A 22,516-nucleotide genomic window follows, 5' to 3' on the forward strand; every position below is an offset into this window, starting at 1 on the left:
CTAAAAGGGATTTTTCTTTTGCAATAAGGCCTTGACATTTCAAGAGGTTTAATATCATCAATGCAGAGTTACAAGGTTTTTTTTTTGTATTTTTAAAGAGAAACTATTTATAAACTTGTCATTCTCAAACTAGAAAAACAAAAATAGAAATCTTTCATCGCTTTCCCTTTCTTGCCGTACAGCAAAAACGTCCCAAAATCTACCAACACCTTCCAATCCACAAGGTCGTATAATTTAAAAAAGGCTTTCAATTTTCAAGTAAATAGTTAAAATAATAAAGTTAACACCTGGCTATAAAATTTAGTTTAAAAAAAAAATAGCAAATAGAAAAAAAAATTTGAGCCCAATGTATTTTTTAGATAGCACTAAAAAAGACAATTCGTACATGTCTGTCAAGAGGACATTCGAAGGTGACGTCAAACTCTACAACAGGTACAAAGAGACTGAGTGGTATGTACTCTAACCGCTCTGCTATTTGGCCCTGGTTAATTTTACTATTTGCAAATGTGCAGGAGGAGCAAACCGAAGGTGAAGGAAGTCAACGTAACGGAGAACAGTTTCTCTTTCAGAGGGTTGTCCCTTTACTTGTATTATTCAGCCATAGCATTGCTACATATTCTTCTGCTTGTGCAGATGTTGTTTTTCGGTTGTAAAAACAATTAAAATTTTAAAGTTTATTCAATCACATTGTATCTGAATTAACAAAACTAGTTAAGAGCAGTTGCATTACTCGGCAATGCTCGACACAACGGTTCATACAAAATAATTTCTAAGGAGGGGGAGGGCAAAAAATAAGAGAAAAAAGTTAATTCAAGAAAGAATTTTATAAATGTATATGTGCATTATTTATTGGTAGATATAATTAAATTACTTAATTCTACTGCAAATTGAACCTGGCAGATAGAGTGGACACACAAGCCATACTCAGGATTCATACAAACCAAATCAGCCTTACTGAAGTTGTACACAGGCATTACTTAGTTACACAGAAGTCTTATTCAGGTCAGATACAGACAAATTTTAAGCAGGGAACATACCTGACACAACGCAACGCGAAGTGACCTGACCTTTGTCTCATTTTTTTGGGGTGTGCACATCTGTTCAACATTAAACAGTCGCACAGTGTGTAGCACAATCCACTGCCTCTTTTGCTCTTAATGCATTATTATGAGCAAAACTATGTAATAAATTGTTAGTTAAATTTAATTCCCTAATTTCGTGGTCCGTTTGACCAATTAATATATTACAATTAATTAAGGTTTTTAGTTGAGATAAAAAGTCAATGGCACGAGCGGGATACAAACCCACGATCTTCAGCTTGATACGCCGCTACTCTTAATTAATTGTTAAATTTAATTGTTGTAGAAATAGAAATAGAATTACAAGACCTCCTAGGAGGCCTCTGGCCTCTCACTGATGGACACAAGCTATACTCAGGATGCACACATCATACTTAAGTTGTATATTCATAAAAAGGTTGGACATATGCCATGCTAAGGTTACAGACACTATGCCCTACTCACCATTATTTTCTTGCACAAGCTGCACTCAATTCACACAATATCGAGCTCTACGCTACATTACCATTATAATACAAGCCTCACCCAGCCAAATCATAAGATATATGATAAATTCAGGTATCAAAACTTAATTGTTTAGCTTTGAAATCATTGGGTTGCTACCGTTTGTTAGCCCTGTTTAACACAGCAGCTTTTCATTTTTGAGCTTTATTCTGTTGAGACCTCACTTACCAAATTCATCCCTTTTGAGGTAAATTAGATATTCCTCGCCTGTCCAAAAACAGTCTACACACCTTAATCACTTTAACATCCTGGATATGGAATAAATTGGATAAATCTGCATATCATATTTTTCCCTCTCTAGTATGTTTATATGTTCACAAGAGTTATTTCAAATTAAACAACTGATTTCTGAATTGGATTTGCAGACAAGCTGAATGAGCACCTTGCAGAGATTTACTTTCATATAATTGTCGGTTTATTAAAAAAAATTGTATTACTTGTTCAAGGCACTCTCTTCCTGACCTTTACATTACCTAATATGTAGATTCACTATTTTTCATGGTCCGCTTGACCAATTAATATCATTCAATTAATTAAGGTGTTTAGTTGAGTGGATCGAAGTCACGATAGCTCAAGTGGTAGAGTAGTGGCGTATCAAGCCGAAGGTCATGGGTTCGAATCACGCTCGTGACACTGACTTTTTTTCTCAACTAAAAACCTTAATTAATTGAAAGAATTTAATTAGTCAAGCGAACTACGAAAACTAGTGAATTTAGTAAGTTAAAATGAGTATACCATTACTAAAGCTCTCCGTGGCCATTTCATTTGTCGCCAAGAATCAAATAGATTACACGACATTTGAAAAATGGAAAAAGGAGGGAAAATTCAAAAGGTGGGAAGTTAGTGTCCGAGTGGATTGAAGTCATGATAGCTCAAGTGGTTGAGTAGCGGTGTATCAAGCGAAGGTCGTGGTTTCGAATCCCGCTCGTGACACTGACTTTTTTATCTCAACTAAAAACCTTAATTAATTGACTAATATGTAGAGTTCAGACTTTCAATATTAAAACCTCCTATATTACTAATCCCACCTTCTCATTAAAGATCAGATTAAGGAATTTATATTGTCTTTCTTAAATAGCATTTTGGACTCCTTGCTGCTGACCCAGGTGTAGGATAAAGGATAATTTGCGGACATGTATTGTTTAAAAGATAACATGTACTGAAAAGTTAATTTTATATTAAAAAAAAAAAAAAAAAAAAAAAAAAAAAAAAACCTGGAAATGACCCTCCATCACCTCATTGGGACTTCTAGCGACTTTATAAGCAAAAAGATATAGAGACAAAGGAATTATATTAATGCAGGTAATTCAATTGTTTTACAGTGGTGTAGTTCAGGGAGCCTTGGTAAGTCTTTCTTACTAAGGATGTACTTTTTCTGTTTATTTTAGCCATGTGACTAAAAACTATGAACATTTATGTATCTAAAACCAATTTTGAATATAAATTACATAAGATTTTGAACAAGAGTATGTAATTGACAATGTACAAAAATAATATTTTCACTTACAAATAAAACTTTTCCAATACATAATCATTAGTAGAGGAATGTACTATTTATGCGTTTTTGGGCGGCATTTTGTTTGGATCCACGTCGGTTTTGTCTTTCTTTTTAGACAAGTGCACTTTCTGCCCGTCGGTTGCGATGGCCCTTATCTGCTCCTCTAGGGAACGGTTGACGTTCTTTGTGATTATCTTCTTCAGCTTCTTGACCTCCTCAAACTTGGCCTTTTTTGGAGCAATTGGCCTGTCTGTGGAAACAAATTGCACATTAGTAATAATAAAGCTGTAAGAAAACTTGATACTATATGAATTTTATGACAACAATAAAAATGTCTAATTTAATCTCTTTCTCCCTAATACATTACATCTTGGCTAGATCTTACTAGAAACCTAACTGAGAAGTTAAGCATGAGAAAATTTTCAAAATATGTTTAGCTCACAAAATAATTGACTATTGTTTATTAGAACTTTGTGTGATTTCATCGTGGTGTCTGTGCGATATGAACCTGTAATTTGGGGGTTCCATCTCTAACCAACTTGGTTGAGGATACTCAGCACTAGTTCATTATCCAGCAGTGGTAAATAAAAAACAAGTTCTATTGCATCAGATAATAACAAGACCAGACAACTCCAAGACTACCAACTCAAAAATAAGTTGGAATTTGATTTTCTTTCTCGCCCAGTATATGGACAGATATAAGACAGACCTCCTATTCAAGTCAATAGCTTACTTCCTCCATAAAAGGTGTTTTAATGAAGTTGAATAAGTGAAAAATGTGTGCGGAATTTTTCTCGTCAAAAAACTCTTCATGGTAAGTGACTAAAGTTATTCAGAACCCAATTTTTATTTTGACATTATTTCTAATTTGCTTATTATTTGGGTAATCGAAATCACCCAGATCCAACACTAAAAATGGCCAATTCTCAAAACACATCTGCAGACCAAGCCACTGAGAATTCATGTTGAACCGGCACACGGCCACTTACTAGATCTTTCTCCATTCGCGATTTTTTGTTTGTTTTGTATGAGTTATTCAAACGTGTTTTGAACTGTCGACAGTTCCTCACTGAAGAAGGTGCAATGCTGAAACGCGTTTGAATAACTCAAACAAAAAACCTGAGAGTGGAGACCCAGGAAGTGGCCATGTGCCGGTTGAACATGAGTTCACAGACTCGCAGACCAAAACCCATCATCTACCACTGAGCAGCATACAAAGACTAGCAAACCTATGTATCACCGGGGCAATGAGAACAACCCCTACAAATGCATTAGAAACTTTGCTAAACCTACCTCCACTGGAAATATTCATACAAGGAGAGGCTAGGAAAAGCTCACTTAGGCTCCAGAAACAATTAAATTGGAAAGGAACTAAACAATTCGGGCATACAACCACAATCAACAAAATCAGACACCCATTATTAGAAATGATGGAGGACTGTTTGATCCCGAAAACATTCTCCACAACATCCTACAAAGTCTCAACGGACTATAAAGGAGAGGAAGAACACAGGAGAGCATCAGATACAATGATACGGTATACAGATGGCTCCAAAACAAACGAAGGAACCGGATCGGGCGTTTTCTGTACAAGCCCAAAACATGAGCAATCAAACTCATTAGGGAAGTACACTTCGGTCTTTCAAGCAGAAATACATGTCATCAATGCTTGTGCCCTGGAAAATCTTAAAAGAGGTTACACTGGCAAAAAAAATCCTCATAAGATCTGATAGCCAAACAGCCATTAAAGTATTAGCATGTAAAAGAATCACATCAAAATTAGTCAGTGAATGCACCCAAAATCTCCAAAACCTGGGGAAACTCAACAACCTGATGATATCTTGGGTGCCAAGGCACAGGGGAATTTTGGGTAATGAGAAAGCAGACAGACTGGAAAGAGGAGGATCTCATCCCAGGACATAGACCCCGAACCTATTCTTGGGATAACAAAAACAAATATAGAATCCTCCATCGCAGAATGGATCCAAACAAAACAAAAGGAAAAGTGTATAAACTCTAGCGGTGCTAGACATAGTAAACTTATGATGAGACAACCCTCACCAAGACTGGCAAAATCACTACTGCACCTGGAGAGGGCTAATGCTCAATGGAGATTTAACCTAACGTACGGAAAACACTTAGGGAATCAAATTGCAGCAGCGACAGTCAATGACCTGATACTTCTAAGAAGAAGGATTGAGTCTATTGACAGAACTAAGGAACTAGGAAGGTACAATAAGACTGAAGGCTGCAGTGCCTGGGGAGTACAAACCTCGCTTCCTAGGACTTTTTCTACCGTACCATACCATCTACCACTGAGAATTGGCCGACCACAATGATCGGTGATAACAAAAGTACTGATTATTTTCACTGCTTGGCCATCATACATGATACTTTTGTATCATCTGCTCAAACTGAATTGAGTAGATCTATAGCTTAAAGCGTGTACATGCTCATAGATTCTGAATACTCAATTTTGGGACAAATACTCATGCCTCTGAACCTACCTGTATCTTTGAACCATCGTTGTACCAACAGATTATACTGTCCTTTACCGTAAGGATTTAGAAACGTACTCAATGTTGGCAGACTACAATGGTATCACACAAATACCAGAAACGTCATCATGATAAACGGTGACCTAAAGAAAACATAACGACCAAACGGACTGAGATATGGTTGTTAAAACTTTAGTGTGCATTAAAATATATAGTATTGAAACCCTGGAGAGTTAACACATAAAGAACTTCTAAGGAAAATACAATTTTTTTAAACAATGGCTGGAGTGTAATATGTTGTTTCTTCTGCGTTATTTGTTGAGTTTTCTGATAATAATCCATTAGGTAGGGAATTTTGTATGTTTATTTCAACCTTGTTTTCTAGAGTAGGACAGGGCCGACTGTGTGTATAAGTTATAAGGTCCAGATATAAAACTTCTATTTTTAGACTCAGAAACGATAAAGCCTTGAATAAAAGTGGTATCAACATAATTCTATTTCTAATTTAACACACAATTTTGAACTTCTTAATCTTCTCTTGAGAAAACACAAGGAAATTTGTATTTTGACTTACTCTTTTTCTGTAATGGCTTTTCCTTCTTCTTCTTCTCCTTTTTCCCTTTGAAGGATCCTCCTTGTGGCATGTCTGAGCCGGGGTCCGTTTCGTCCAAGTGACCGCCTCGGACTGGTTTTCGAGCAGCGAAGGCCCGAATTCACAAATAAACACAGCCGTCACGTGCCACCTTGAAAGATTGTAACCTTTTCTGTGGTTATCCTCGATGGCGGGAACTCAAACCGAGACTGGTGATAACGTTATCGTAATCAATAAAGTATAAGTCAATAAAGTCCCGTTTTATTTAAGTGATGTATTATGACAAGTTATATTGCCCCTTTTTCAAATTAAAAATCACCGTTTTGTAAATTGAATTGGCCTTTTTGTAAAAATTAAATTCACTCTTGCCAATCAATATCACCATTTTGCAAATTAATTCACCATTTTGTAAAATTAAATTGGCTTTTGTTAATCAATTTCACCATCTTGCAAATTAAGATCACCAATTTGTAAAATTAAATTCTGTCTTTTGTCATTCAATTTCACAATTTTGCGAAATAAGTTCAACTTGTTAACCGATTTCACCATTCGGCAGATCAAATTTCTCCTTTTGTTAATCAATTTCACACTTTTGGAAACTAAATTCTATTCTTTGCAAATCGATTTCACCGTTTTCCAAATTGAATTTACCCTTTTGTTAATCTATTTCATCATTCGGCAAATCAAATGCAACATTTTGAAAATCAAATTCTTCCTTTTATCAATCAATTGCACACTTTTGGGAATTAAATTCTACATTTTATACATCAATTTTAGCGTTTTGAAAATAAATTCATACTTTTCTTAAACAATTTCACCCATTTCCAAATCAAAGTCTCCATTTCGCCAATTAAATTTACCATTTTGTAAATTAAATTCACTATTTTATCATTCAATTTCACCCTTTTTCAAATTAAATTTCTCCTTTTGTTAATAAATTTCACCCTTTTTTAAAATTAAATGCACAGCTTTTCAAATTAAATTCACCGTTTTGCAGATTGAATTCATCCGTTTGCCAATTAATTTCACCCGTTGGCTAATTAAATTTTTCGTTTGCAAAATCCATTTCTCCTTTTTGCAATTAAATTTAACCTTTTTGCAATAAACTTCACCCTTCTTTCAATTATTTAACATTTTTATGCAAGATTTTGGTTGAAATAAAAAAGTTAGTGACACGAGCGGGATTCGAACCCACGACCTTCGGCTCAATACGCCGCTGCTTTAACCATTTCAGTTATCGTGAATCTACTCGGACACCAACTCGCCATCTCAACCTACGATCGAAGTCACGATAACTCAAACGGTTAGAGCAGCGTCGTACTGAGACGAAGGTCAAGGGTTCGAATCCCGCTCGTGACAATAACTTTTCCATTACAACCAAAACCTTACATAAAAATGTTAATTAATTTAAATATTTACTTTTGTCAATCAATCTCACCCTTTTGGAGATTCTCACTTTCGAAAATTAATTTCTTCGTATTTTCCAATTAAATTCCTTCTTTTGTCAATCAATTTCACTCTTTGCAAATCAATTTCATTCACCATTTTCGCCATTCAATTTTACCATTTTACACATTTGTCATTCAATTTCACCCTTTAGGAAATTTTTTTTAAAATTCCCTTTTTTGTCAATATTTTTCACCATTTTGGAAATTAAATAAAACTTTTGCATACCACTTTCACCGTTTTTTCAAATTAATTTCTTTCTTTTCCAAACCAACTTTATAAATCAATATGTAGGTTTCTATATACATTATTATATAACATTTGTTTTTAAGTTATAACTAGGTCACAAGTCATTTATTCTAATAAGTTTATTGAAAAAAAATTTAATTCCAATTTTAAGTGATAACTTGATTAGATCACTCAAATAGCTGTCCAACTGCTAACTTACTAAATACTAACTACTTGATTAAGTAGTCGGTAAACCGATTTATGAATTAGAAGATGGAAAATAAGTAAATGTAACAAATTTACACGTACAGTACAAATACTTCTGTTGTGATGTCAACTTATTTTAAAAAATATTAGTGTATTTTTTGTGCCAATATAGTTTGTGTAGTTAATAGACGAGCTAGTGCTATTAAAAAATTATCAGAAGACTTTTCCCCCTGTATTCACCGAGTGTATGGAAAATGGTTTAACACTATGGCAGGGCAGCTTTTGTTAAGTCAAACTGTGGAGTAAGTTTTGTTCGTAGGTAAATAAACAGGTTTTTGATCTTCGTAAGGCTCGTGGTTGGAAAACCGGGGCTCTTATCTGCTCATTCTGGCCCGCTGGCTCGGAACCACAACGCGATGGCCATTAGACACAAAGAAATATACCAGCCTTTACCACTCTTGAACCGGGATTCCGCCGGGTGGACGGGCTCCGGATTTGCCGAGGCCCACAGGAGGGCGGACCTCATTATCTTTATATTGAAGAGATTTTATGGGGCAAAGGTTTTCTTTAAAAATAAAATCGCCCCTCGGACGAGTAGTGGCCTGCCGTTACTCAAAATTTATGCCGCATTAAGTCGCAGTTTCGGCTTAAGCGACCTCACCCTCCGGGATAACCATCTCGCTGAAAAATTGCATTTGTGAAAATATGGGCCTTCTGTTATTACCGTCGAGGGCTTCCGGGCCTGAGAAAATTTTCCGATTATACCGAATTATGGCTTATCGTCTCATTAATGAAAATATCGGCCAAGGGGATTTTCATCAATCTTCATAAAAATTTGCTCATTTCCGTGTTCCTAAATGAAATTTTATCAAACAAAACTGTCCTAGCTGTTAAAAAAATTCCAACAATCCCCTAAATAATTCGGCCATCTCTTTTTCCGACATAGTATGCCTATCTCGATTGGTTAGGCCATGGTTTGGCATTTTACCATTTTCAGTGGATGTCTGCTTGTTCTTTTTGGAAATATCGATTTTTTTCAAATCTCGATGTTTTCCTCCGCGTGTTTCAATATATTTTACCTCTTTTAGCGATTAATTCATATCGATGTTTAGTTTGATATGATTCGATATATATTCCCGTTTTTATCGATTAATTCATATTTATGTTAAGTTTTATATGATTCAATATATGCTCCTGTTTTAATACATTAATTCATAACGATATTTGGTTTGATTTGATGCAATATACATGTATTGAACATTCACGTTTTTATCGATTAATTCATATCAATGTTTAGTTTGATATGATTCGATATACTTTAGCATTTTTATCTATTAATTCATACCGATATTTCGCTTGATGTGATTCAATATATGTTCCCGTTTTTATCGATTAGTTCATATCGATGTTTAGTTTAATATGATTCGATATACTTTAGCATTTTTATCTATTAATTCATATCGATATTTCGCTTGATGTGATTCAATTTACGTTCCCGTTTTTATCGATTAGTTCATATCGATGTTTAGTTTAATATGATTCGATATACTTTAGCATTTTTATCTATTAATTCATACCGATATTTCACTTGATGTGATTCAATATATGTTCCCGTTTTTATCGATTAGTTCATATCGATGTTTAGTTTAATATGATTCGATATATTTTAGCATTTTTATCTATTAATTCATATCGATATTTCGCTTGATGTGATTCAATTTACGTTCCCGTTTTTGTCGATTAGTTCATGTCGATGTTTAGTTTAATATGATTCGATATACTTTAGCATTTTTATCTATTAAGATGTGATTCAATATATTTTGACGTTTTTATGGTTAATTCATATCAACGTTTTGATTTACCTGATTCGACATATTTTACCGTTTTTGTCGATTAATTAATTATGGCGTTTTGCATGGTGGGATTCGAGTACGTCGCCTCACAAATTTTGTCGTTGAATTGTACATCTCGACTGTGGTAAAACAGTTTGTAAGAACCATGGTCTGATCCTCTTCCCGTTCGCATATTAAAATTTTTTTAACTATCTACTTTTTCGTCATAAATCTATTCTCGTTCCTTCTGAACTATACATTTTTGTTAAAATCCAAAAAAAAAAAAAAAACATTGAAAAGAGCTTTAAATTTCCTTTAAGACGTTACCCTTCTAGAATTTTCAATTTAATTTTTTTATTATTCGGAGGTCGTGAGATACGGTCTTGTGTGATGTGGGTTTAGAAAAACAATTTCTTTATTGCGCCAACGTTAATTTTTTATCAAAAAAACAAACAAACACCAAATCTGTCAAAAACTGCTAAATTTAAAATTTGTAAAAAATTACATTTGCACCTTCGTTGGAAAAATTGACGGTAGTGCTTAATAAATTTCATACAACTTCGTTTAATAAGCTTTCTAGTGATACAGCTTTTTTTTAATCACATCGAACCAAAATACAGAAATTTTATGTCAAATGGGGAAAAAGTGTTTACGGTGTGAACATCTCAACCCACGTATCTAGCCGAAGATCGTGGGTTCGAATCCCGCTCGTGACACTGACTTTTTTATCTCAACTAAAAACCTTAATTAATTGAAAGATATTAATTGGTCAAGCGGACCATGAAAACTAGTGAATTTAGTAAGTTAAAATGAAGTATACCTTTACTAAAGCTCTCCGTGGCCATTTCATTGCCGCCGAGAATCAAATAGATTATACGACATTTGAAAATGGCAAAAAGGAGGGAAAATTCAAAAGGTGGGGTTGAGATGGGAAGTTAGTGTCCGAGTGGATCGAAGTCACGATAGCTCAAGTGGCAGAGCAGCGGTGTATCTAGCTGAAGGTCGTGGGTTCGAATCCCGCTAGTGACACTGAATTTTTTATCTCAACTAAAAACCTTAATTAATTGAAAGATAATAATTGGTCAAGCGGACCACGAAAACTAGTGAATTAATCATTGAGCATAATCTCTGAATCGATATCACATACAAAATATTGACTTTTAGCTATACTTTAATGTTCTTTAATTTTTTTTTTTTGCTATTGCTTTATTTGTAAATCAACAAAGGTATGTTCAATGACCTCAGGCAGAAGGAATTTTCAGTGCTGTGACGTGTATCATACAATTCAAATTTCATATAAGTTATTCTGTTTTTTTCTTCTATACAGAATTATAAAATAATTGTAGGGTACTTCTTTGGGTTTTTAGGTTCAAATAGGATCAGGATCGTTTTGTTTTGTCAGAAAGGCAATGAAAGAAATGCAAATTCCATAACGGATCTGTATCTCTAATAGACACAAAGGGTGATTTACAGTTCCCAGTACAATAATTCATAGCCGGCAATCATCCTAATTGCTCCGGCGGCACAGTATGAAAATCCCTTTACCTGAGAGACTGCGAGAGGGACAGACAGGATGTGATTAAATCATCGTAATGTGATTTCCCCCCCCCACGAAACATAGTTAATTCGCCTTTTGTTTAACCATTCAACAAATTACATTTTTACGCGAATCTATAATTAATTTGGAAACGGATCTCGGCTTGAATTAGTCAACATTGTCGGCGAAGATGAAAACTCCCTGTCAATCCATCGCGTTTTGTGGAAAACGGTATGGTAACTATTAAATTCACTAGTTTTCCTGGTCCGCTTGACCAATTATTATCTTTCAATTAATAAAGGTTTTTAGTTGAGATAAAAAAGTCAGTGTTATGAACGGGAATCGAACCCACGACCTTCGGCTAGATACAACGCTACTCTACCACTTGAGCTATAGTGACTTCGATCCACTCGGATTTTTATCTCAACCGAAACCTTAATTAATTGAAAACCAAATAAATTCTTTTCAATTAATTAAGGTTTTATTACGTGTAAACATTTTATGGTACATTGTGTACAAAAATTGTCAACCCACGACCCCACCAGGACACTAACTTCCCATCTCAACCCCACATTTTGAATTTTTCCTCCTTTTTGCCATTTTTCACATGTCGTGTATTCTATTTGATCCTCAGCGACAAATGAAATGGTCACGGAGAGCTTTAGTGAAGCTATTACTTTATTTAACTTATTAAATTCACTAGTTTTCGTGGTCTGCTTGACAATTAATATCTTTCAATTAATTAAGGTTTTTAGTTCAGATAAATACGCCAGTGTCACGAGCGGGATTCGAACCCACGATCTTCGGCTAGATACGCCGTTACTGTACCACTTGAGCTATCGTGACTTCGATCCACTCGGACACCAACTTCCCATCTCAACCCCACCTTTTGAATTTTCCCTCCTTTTTGCCATGTTATTAGTTGAACATAGGCTCAGAAGAGGTAGTCTGAAGGGGCAAAGTCAGGAACGTAAGCGGTTCGATTCTATGTGTCCTGAATGATAAATTACAATCACTCTGCTCTGGTTTTTTCAGGAAAAAATGGCCAACTTTGGAAATGCATTTTTTCTCAAGGTTTTTACATCACAGACCTGCGCTAGGTCTCATTTTTTAGAAAATTTTACGCCGCTCCATGATTAATTCCTGGCTCCATAGCTCAATTTGAAGTTTTCGTAAAAAGTTCAAAAATTAACATGTTCCCAAATTTTTGAATTTACTGAACCTAGAAAGACATTTAAAAAAGCCATCTTGTTTAGCGTAAATTTATCTTAAAAAAATGCGACCTTACGCAGATCTGTGACTTAAAAAGCTGAAAAAATATGGATTGCCAAAGTTAGCCGTTTTTTGTGCAAGAACTAGGTGGTCGGTTCTTTTTGACGGGTAGCGAAGTTTAAAAAAATATATGAGCAATGACAAAAAAAAGATGTTTTAAAAAGATAGTTCCTACTCACGCAAGTTGTTTTGCGACGATACGGATTTCGAGCCCTTTAGCTCATCATCAGGTTGAAAGACTTCTACAACCACGTCTCTCACATGAATTGCAAAAGTGAACCCGCGATACCCCCGCCTACGCGACGTTCCAATTAGCAGCTGGTTTTTTAATGGCGCTCAATTTGAACGTGCGAAAAGCGGAAATTAACAAATAAATATTATAATAGTAAATACTGTAAGAAATTAAGTATAAATTAAAGATAAAAGATAGAAAATTAGAATGAAACCTTAATATTATTAAATTATTAGAAAAATAATAACAATTAAAATAATTAATTTAATTATTTGGAAGTTTAAATATTATTTATGTACATATTTAAAATGGGAGGTAGATCAAAATCTGTTATTTTATTAATGCATTTATCACCATGTTCAATTTTACATTTTTTAATTTCAAATTTCTGAACCAATCTAGTCCTCTTCCTTTGTTGAAACTATGTAACACTGTTGTATTTAAATTTGAATTGAAATTATGTTTTGTTTTGTTTTAGATGGACTTTAAATTCCGAAAATTTGCTCGATTTAGGCAAGTGTTCTTTTACTCTTGTTTTTATTTCTCTGCCGCTTTGTCCTATATATTTAATATCGCAATCATTACAATTGAGTTGGTAAGCCTGCTTTTTGCCTGCCTACCTTGTCCTTAGGTTTTAAGAGGATGTTTTTAAGTGAATCCGTATTTATAAAAGCTATTCTAAGATCTTCTTGTTTAAAAATTTTACTAACTTTTTCCGATAATTCACCAATGTATGGCAAACAACTGAAACTTAATGATTCATTTGTGGTGGGGTGGCTGAGTCCAATTTTTTTTTTTGGTTCCTTCCGGTCATTTTGGTCTGCCTATCCTCGCTGTTTTTGCTGTCATGTCATTCCGGCTTCTCATCATCTCAAGTGTATTCTTTATATAAGTGATCATTAACTATTACTACCTTTACCAATATAATTTTGATGTGAACAGTCTACTTCTATAGCAAATTCTATGTAAGATTCAAAAACACCACGAGCTGTCAGTATTCTGACCTGGACTTGAACCCTTGTTCGTAGAAATCCAATGTTGCTAATTTATACTCCTGTCAATAATATTTCCATGTTAAATTCACTAGTTTTCGTGGTCCGCTTGACCAATTAAATTCTTCCAATTAATTAAGGTTTTTAGTTGAGATAAAAAAGTCAGTGTCTTGAGCGGGTTCGAAGTCACGATAGCTCAAGTGGTAGAGTAGCGGTTTATCTAGCTGAAGGTCGTGGGTTCGAATCCCGTTCTTATCATTGACTTTTTTATCTCAACTAAAAACCTTAATTAATTGAAAATATTTCCATGCTTGGGATAAAAGTCCGTACTACTTGAATTAATTACTCCGTGTATATTCGGTAGTTTGTAAGCTAACATGACAAGTTATTTGCATATAGCGTCTTGATCCTGAGGAGTTTTAATTTGATCCAGCCTGCTGTGTGAAACTGATGCAGTGTTATAAATTAATGATGAGCTGTTAAGTTGCTTTGAAATTGGCCGAGGACAATTTAAGGAGAGTCACTAATGGAGGGGCTCTACGATAAATCTCTTAAAGGTGTTTTCGAAGTTTATTTTTAAGGGTATTACCTTTTCCCTAAAAGTAGCGAGGTGAGGTGGTGAAAAAGGGTTGGAGGGTAGCAGTTCGGACTGGGAGCCCGGAGGGGGTTTAGATCCCTTTTCAATATAATTACTTAAAGGAGAATTACAGGTCCCCGGTCCTCCCGACGCTCCCCGTCATCCCTCTTCTTTTAACCCTCCAACGTCGGAATCCGGCCCCCTCCCCGTTCGAAGGCTGAGCCCTTTTAGCCCTTTTCCTTGCATTCTGGGGCCCGGCCACTTTCCTCTCTTTCTCATCAGCCCCGCTGGATTAAATCGCCGGCCCTTAAACAAATACAATAGTCGTTTGAAGAAACACCAGCGACGAACCACTAAAGTCACAAATGGTGTGCTATAAAAGAAAAGAAATACGCCTTTTTGCATTTTACTGCCAAATAAACCAACGCGGAATGAAAACTTTCTCCACTCGAAACGCTTAACTTCCATTAAAAGTAAAAAAAAAGTCTACAAACAACGTTTTTCCCTTTCTTTTATAAATATTGGTGCGAAATTAAATTTCAAACGAAAAAATATCAATTAAAGGTAATCATAAAATATTTCAATGAAATTCTTGACTCAGTTCATAAAAACTGAATTTTTTTACATGGTGCAACAGCAGAGGTTATATCAACCCTCGGGGTGCCGGTGTTTTTGAAAAAAGAAGCAAATTTGTAAGTATGCAGGGCCGCTGGATTTACCTCACAGTGATACCAACGCCGAATCGGTTTCGGCCACCGACGCCCTCCTTTAGCTATTTTTGAATGTTTTTTTACCTAAAGGACAATGCAATCATTCAAGATTTCTACTGCTAAATGTTTTATTAGTCTCTATTCTGCGTCCAGCCGGTTATTCACAATTTTCCAATATGTTTTGAGTGTTCATGATTAATTCTTGACCAAGAATATTGAGAAATTAAAAGAACAAACGAGCCTATAATACCACATTTCAATAGAATTCTAGACTCAGTTCATAACATTTGAATTTTTAAGCTATTTTTTGATGTGTTATTTTATTAGTCTCTACTCTGTGTCAAGCAGGTTATTATAATTTCCTCATTGCGTATTGTGCGTTTATTATTAATTGCTGAATTTGAAAATTAAACAATTATTAAAATAATACGTGTACACGTGAACGATCATTCAAGATTTCTACGTGTTAAAAGTTTTATTAGTTTCTATTCTGTGTCCAGCAGGCTATTTATTTTATTTTTTTACGAGGGTTCGCAACATCAGAGGTAATTTAAATCCTCAAGGTGCCGGTGATTTTGAAAAAAGTCCATTTGTAAGTATGTCGGGGGCTGTAAGGTGAAGTCCCGGGTTCGAATTCAGCGGCCTTGCATTCGAAATCGATGTACTTACAAATGGGCTTTTTTTCAAAAACACCGGCACCCTGAGGGTTGACATAACCTCTGCTGTTGCGAACCCTCGTTAAAAAGAAAAAAAATTCCATGTTCAGTACAAGAAGAACATTAACGAAATAGAAATTATGAAGATTGAAAATATAACCATAAAAAATTTTCTGTGATAAAATTTGAAGTGATTTTCATGGCAGCCTTATATAATAAAGTTCATTGGTGATACAGATATGAATCATGATAAATTTTTATAATAACCTTTGATCCTTTTGAATATATTTTTATTTATTTTTAATCCAAAATTACAGAAAAAAATGTATCTCGGGTTCGAATGCGGGGCCGCGGGAATCGAACCAGGGACCTTTATTCATAATTTTCCAAAACGTTTTGTGTTCATTATTACAATTTAGAAAACTATTGAGCAATTAAAGGTATAAACGAGCGTATATTTCAATACAATCGACTCAGGTCTTAAAACCTTAGTTTTAGTAGGGTTTTAATGAATTATTAGTTTTATGGCTTTTTAGGTTTTAGAGGTTATAGAACAGATTTTGTATCTCTTTCGTACAACGTACATACGAACAATATGCTTGTTCAACTTTTCGATTTTAATCTGCTAAAGTGCACGAAGGAATTTCATAGGCTGGTGAATCAGTTTTGTGTACTTGTGTTACTAATTTATAAAATTATTGATCGATTGAAGGTAAAAATGTGCTTATAATAACATATTTCAATAAACTTCTTAACTCAGGCATAAAACCTAAACTTAAATATTGAAAAATGGCAAAAAGGAGGGAAAATTCAAAAGGTGCGGTTGAGAACAAGCCGAAGGTCGTGGGTTCGAATCCCGCTCGTCACACTGACTTTTTTATCTCAACTAAAAACTTTAATTAATTGAATGTTATTAATTGGCCAAGCGGGCGACGAAAAATCGTGAATTTATTTCAAAGTTGAAAAACGTACTATGGTGAATTTCAGAAAACGTACTCCATTTAATATCCTTTTTAGTGGTATAATTGCTTTTTAATTACTTTTTTCGGAGATGGAGAAATTGATGAAGGAAAAGAAAAAAACCGTGGTAAGAATTGGCAAGGTAGAAAGATTAATAATAATAAAAAATTAAAAAACATAAGGAAATTTTGAATGATTATGAAACTTTTTTTAATTTTGATTCGAAATGTTCTCCACGCTCCACAATGTATTTTCGGCGTATTCTTCAATAGAAAAAGTAGCCATAGTGTTAACAAGATAACTAAAAACGTTTGGAATCTTAAAACTCTTTTATTCCGGATAATAATAATACAATAATTTTTTTAATCAAAGACGTGCTAATAAATAAGTAAACATTTGAACTAATTTGGCTGCAAATCCAAACTAAAAAAAGTTTAACAAATCCATTCAAAATTTTCTTAAGTTTTTCCTCCATCAATTTCTTCATCTTTGAAAAAAGGAATTAAAAAAGCAATTGCACCACTAAAAAGCATATTAAATGGAATACGTTTTCTGAAATTAGTTAGTCTCTACATTTGGAAATAGTAGTTTACAATCAACATAGTGTGTTTTTCAACTTTATAGTTCATGTGGTAGAGCAGCGGCGTATCTAGCCGAAGGTCGTGGTTTCGAATCCCGCTCGTGCCATTGACTTTTTTATCTCAACTGAAAACCTTAATTAATTGTAAAATATTAATTGGTCAAGCGGACCACGAAACTAGTGAATTTATTAAGTTTAAAATGAAGTATACTTCACTAAAACTCTCCGTGGCCATTTCATTTGTCGCCGAGAATCAAATAGATTACACGACATTTGAAAAATGGCAAAAAGGAGGCAAAATTCAAAAGGTGGGATTGAGATGGGAAGTTATTGCACGAGTGGATCGAAGTCACAATAGCTCAAGTGCTGGAGTAGCAGCGTATCTAGGCGAAGGTCATGGGTTCGAATCCCGCTCGTGACACCGACTCTTTATCTCAACTAAAAACCTTAATTAATTGAAAGATATTAATTGGTCAAGCGAACCACGAAAACTAATGAACATAATAATACATATGGCCAGGTAGTTAGTTATAATGGCTCTTCAAGCCTAAAAGTGAGAGATTAATCTCTTTACATAACCTTAGGCCAGTAGTGGCTGTCATATCTCTGTAGGACTTCTTCTTTGGAAGAATTGTTCAAGAAATGTAAGATCAGATTGAACGAAACCAAATCCCAAGAAATAACTTTGACCATTCACTGTATCTCCTCTTTTCCATTCTATTACAACTTTGTTCTTCTCCCTGCAACCAATGTCGTTCGACGTTTGTAACTTTATATCGACACTCGACTCAGAATAATATAACTGACCAGACAAACCAATCCTAACAGAAAGCAGACATCCCAAGCATCAAAGGAGCCCGGAACAACACATAGGCCCAAATCCCTTTTGTAGAGTAAATTATAGTTATTTTGAGCCACTAAAGGACCCAACTAATGCTGGAAGTCATTAGTCAGCAAAAACGCTTCTCACAAAAACAGCCCCCTCCTAGCAGAAAGGGAATAAAAGTCTTTAGTTTTAAAACTGTACGGGTTCTAGTAAAACACCACCAGAAATGGACAATCTACAGATGACCAATGCCGACTGTGTCTAGAGGAGGCAAGACAACAGGACACCACCTTTGCCAACGCCAGACATTAGCCAAAAAGCTGTAGCACCTAGGAAAACCTCGATACTATACCCCAGAAAAGAATTCTATATTTTATTATAGAAATGGAAATCTTCCAGGAAAACCAGTAATAGATGTAGACCCAATAGACGAACGTCGAGCAAAATCCTTAACACAACCAAAAAATGACTGATATGGTCATTGCCTGACTGAAAAAACTGTTGTATCATATGTGAACAAAAAGGAAATAGTTATCAAATATATTTGTCATCAATTGGAATTTTTTTTTAACTTCGAAGTAGGGGGCTTGGGTTCAAATTTAGCAGTATTGATCCTTCCTGACTATTGACTAACCAGTTCCGAATTTCAACCTCTGAGAAATAAGGCTGCCGTAGATGAAATAATGGGAAGTAGATTGAGAAAGATTCAAAGAAAGAATGACGACAATTTTTACAAAATGAAATTATGGAAATTGATGATGTTTAAAATTGCGTTGAATGTCATCCGTTGATTAGTAGTTTCAAGAGTATTGCACGACTTCACTCCCAGTGTTTCAGCAGTTTAGCAGGTGTTCTTTTGTCTGGCCGATTGACGTAGCTGCCCATGCAAAATTTCAAGCAGATAAGCTGAAAGGCGTGACATGCTGATAACCCGCTGATGTAACGGCGCTTTCGAACTGCAGAACTTAAAACTTTTAACGCCATAGTTTTCCATATTAACAAACGTTCGACTTATAAAATCCATTTACCAATCATGATCTTATTTTGAAAGAAAATATGTAAGGGAGTGTAATGAGGAAACGCTAAATTTGACTTTTGTTTTGTAAGTTATAAGCTTAGGCCTAATTATTTTCTCTGCTCTGAACAGATAACTGTATGCCGGATTCGTGAAGTCCGGGTACGGAAAATATCTCCGGGAGATAATCAATCCTTTCATTCAATGGGAAATCCCCGCTGCTTCTCCCCGGAGGCCAGAGCCAATAATCTTTTATCATCATTTTTTAACAAGGCGGAGCCGGAAATTTTATTTGATTCTTTTCAAATATTTCAATAGTTGAGAGGAGAATGGATTTATTCATCGAAACACGCCAGGCCTGCTCGCAACGCTTTTCGAAAAAAAATAAAAATTATTTTTGTTACTCTTAACTAAAATCATAGAAAAAATAAACTTATGCTTGGGATTACAGTGACTTAATTATCTGACAGGCAACACATTTGAAGCCCCAGAGAGAGGGCACTCTGAAACGACACACAAGAATGGCACCATTACGCAGAAAACAAACACTTTCAGCTCTGAAGACGATCTCAATAAAGGTCGAAACATTGGCACGATTGAATTAATTGAAATTTTTATAGTTAAAATATCATTGAAAATGTAAATATAAATGCACACCTTACATTTAGTATATCCGTGTATTTATACAGCCTGTTATATGCGTCAGATGATAAAAATCTCTCTTTTGAAGACATCTTCCGAAAGAGGACAAAAATGCCACCATCCTTCCTACTACAAATAGACTTTTTGTCTCTTGTTAAAAAAATGAAGAAATTGTTAAAATATAGAACGAAGTGTATCTAAAAGAAACTGACATCGACAAACCGTTTTCTTTCACTGAATGAATCAAATAATAAAAGGGAGACTATAAAAACTATCCCACCAGGGATAGTTCTACAATCTAAACATTTTTCATGCCATTAGGGATATATATTTATATGTTTCCTTTCATCCCCTCGGATGTCTAGGGCAATATAGAAATCTGAAAGCTGCTGGCCACCTGTGACGTTGATCGTTCCCTGATCAACCTGGTTCTCCTATTTTCGCTGTTTATTTGGGTCAGGCTCGTTTTGGCGTTCCGCCATCTGCGATGGCTATGTCAAGGTGCGATTTCTTTCTTTCCTTTCCACTCCTCTAAACTATGCAAACATAGGGATCCGTGAAAACATATTTCAATCAAAAGTTAACATAAAAAACCCAATATTTTCAAATGAAATTTTTTTGTTAAATACCTATTTTAATTGGTCAGATCCAAAGAGGAATGATAATTCTGTCTGATGATAGGCTGCGCTCAGTGCTGGAAGACAGCGAGAACAGATGGGTTCAGAATAATCGAAAGATTATCAGTACATGGACCACAAACAGTATTTTGAAACAAATTAAAAAAAAAAAAAAGACTTTTCAGCTTGAAACTCGCGCTTCCGACTCACATATTTTCAGCTTCACGTTCGAAACATTGAATTATGAATATATAACCTAACCTGTCCCTCACCATAAATGTAATTCTTACTTAAACTAACTCGTCCTAATCTTACCTAACCAACCCTTCCATAACTCTTATCCTACCTAATCTAACCTGTCTCTAACACTGTTCCTAAGCTAATCAACTCTAACTCGAATCCTAACCCTATCATCAACTCTATGTAACATAACCTAAGTAATCTCTAACCATAACCGTAACTTTAACAAAATCTAACTTATCTTAAACTGTTACTAACCTGTACCCAAACTCTACCTAACTAATCTTGTCCCTAACTCTAACCCTACATAATTTAACCTGTCTCTAAACTATGCCTAACCTTATCAACTGTAACTTGTCCAACAATGTTCCTAACCTAACCAACTCTAACCCGAATCCTAATTCTATTTTTAACACTACTTTACCTAACCTAAGCAGTCTCTAAACATAACCATCCTTTAACCAAATCTTAACTTTATTGCTAACCTTTACCCAAATTCTACATAACAACCCTGTCCCTAACTTTAATTATACCTAATCTAACTTATTTCTAATCTTATTACTAATCTAACCTCTAATCCAACGATTATTTGGTGATAGTGAGTGCTGTCTGGTGTGACGTAGGTTTGAGATAAACATTTTTTTTATCTTGCCAACGTTTTGATCTTCATTGAGGCCTGAAGATGATCTTAATAAAAACCGAAACGTTGGCATGATTAAGAAAATGTTTTTTCTAAAACCTACGTCACACCAAACCGCACCTCACTATCTCTAAATAATCATTGGCTGACGGTCATTAAACACCACACATTTCTAATCCTAACCCGTCCGAAACTCTAACTTTAACTCCATCTAACCTAACCCGTTTCTAACCGTTACCCTAACCCGATTTGTTGCCTTCATTCGTTCAACCTTTACCATCTACGCAATTAACATCTTTCTGTCTAGCTATTTGGCCCGTATGTTCTCGCTAGTTTAATCAGCTTCTCCGGTTAACAAATCTTTGAAATGACAAACATGAACCAAAAAGTGAATAATTAAATGTAAAAAAAACATTGAAGATTGTTTTTATTTTACCCGATACCACGTACCGATTTGTTTGCTTGTTATTTGTTCCCTGTGCATTGTTCAAACTTGGGTTAATTCAAAACAAAAGTCCGTTTTTTTAAATATTATTCAACTTATATTTATAACATTTGCCTTTTATGACATTATTATATTATCTCCTTGAAAAAAAATCTACTCCTCTAAACTTGGCAAACAACCTCTGGCACCAGATACAGCATATGCTCCGCTCATATCATTTCCCTTGCTTTTCCTAGCATTTGTAGCAATGTTGAAAATCTACGAATAATGTTTACATTATTATGTGAAAAAATTAGACCGCACTTATTACGAGTTATGGTTAAGATTGTAGGAAAAAGTTGTTTAAAGTCTTTTAAATCACGTTCTGTCGTTGAGTTTCAAAACAAGGCCTAATATTTTATTAAAATATTGTTTAAAAAAAACAGATTAAACAATACTTGAATGCTTTATAGTTTATATCTTTATTATTAGTCATATAAGTTCAACTGATCTTGTGGGATGAGAAAGCCAGGCCTGCAAAACACGGACCGTCCCTCATATATATTTTATAAGAAAATATTTTTCTTGAGAAAATAAAAAAGTGCGCAAAGAATACATAATAATAAAACGGGTAGAATTAAGAAAGTAAAAACGGTAGGGTTTGGCGAGGAGCAGGGTTATGAACATCTTCTATGACCCGTTTAGAACAGGA

At 34.8% G+C, this 22,516-nt stretch overlaps 1 protein-coding gene across 1 annotated transcript; it reads right to left on the reverse strand.

Annotated features, from left to right (window-relative positions):
* Positions 1-2,855: 2,855 nt before the first annotated feature.
* LOC106661456 lies at positions 2,856-6,352 on the reverse strand. The gene is made up of 2 exons (XM_014384860.2): positions 6,154-6,352; positions 2,856-3,331 (listed from the first exon to the last, which is right to left on the reverse strand). The coding sequence occupies exons 1-2, from the start codon at positions 6,221-6,223 to the stop codon at positions 3,138-3,140; spliced, it is 264 nt and encodes an 87-aa protein (XP_014240346.1). The 5' UTR covers positions 6,224-6,352; the 3' UTR covers positions 2,856-3,137.
* Between the last annotated feature and the right edge of the window lie 16,164 nt (positions 6,353-22,516).

This window comes from Cimex lectularius, unplaced genomic scaffold, assembly GCF_000648675.2.
Source record: "Cimex lectularius strain Harlan isolate CLEC.00 unplaced genomic scaffold, Clec_2.1 scaffold68, whole genome shotgun sequence".
Lineage (NCBI taxonomy): Eukaryota > Metazoa > Arthropoda > Insecta > Hemiptera > Cimicidae > Cimex > Cimex lectularius.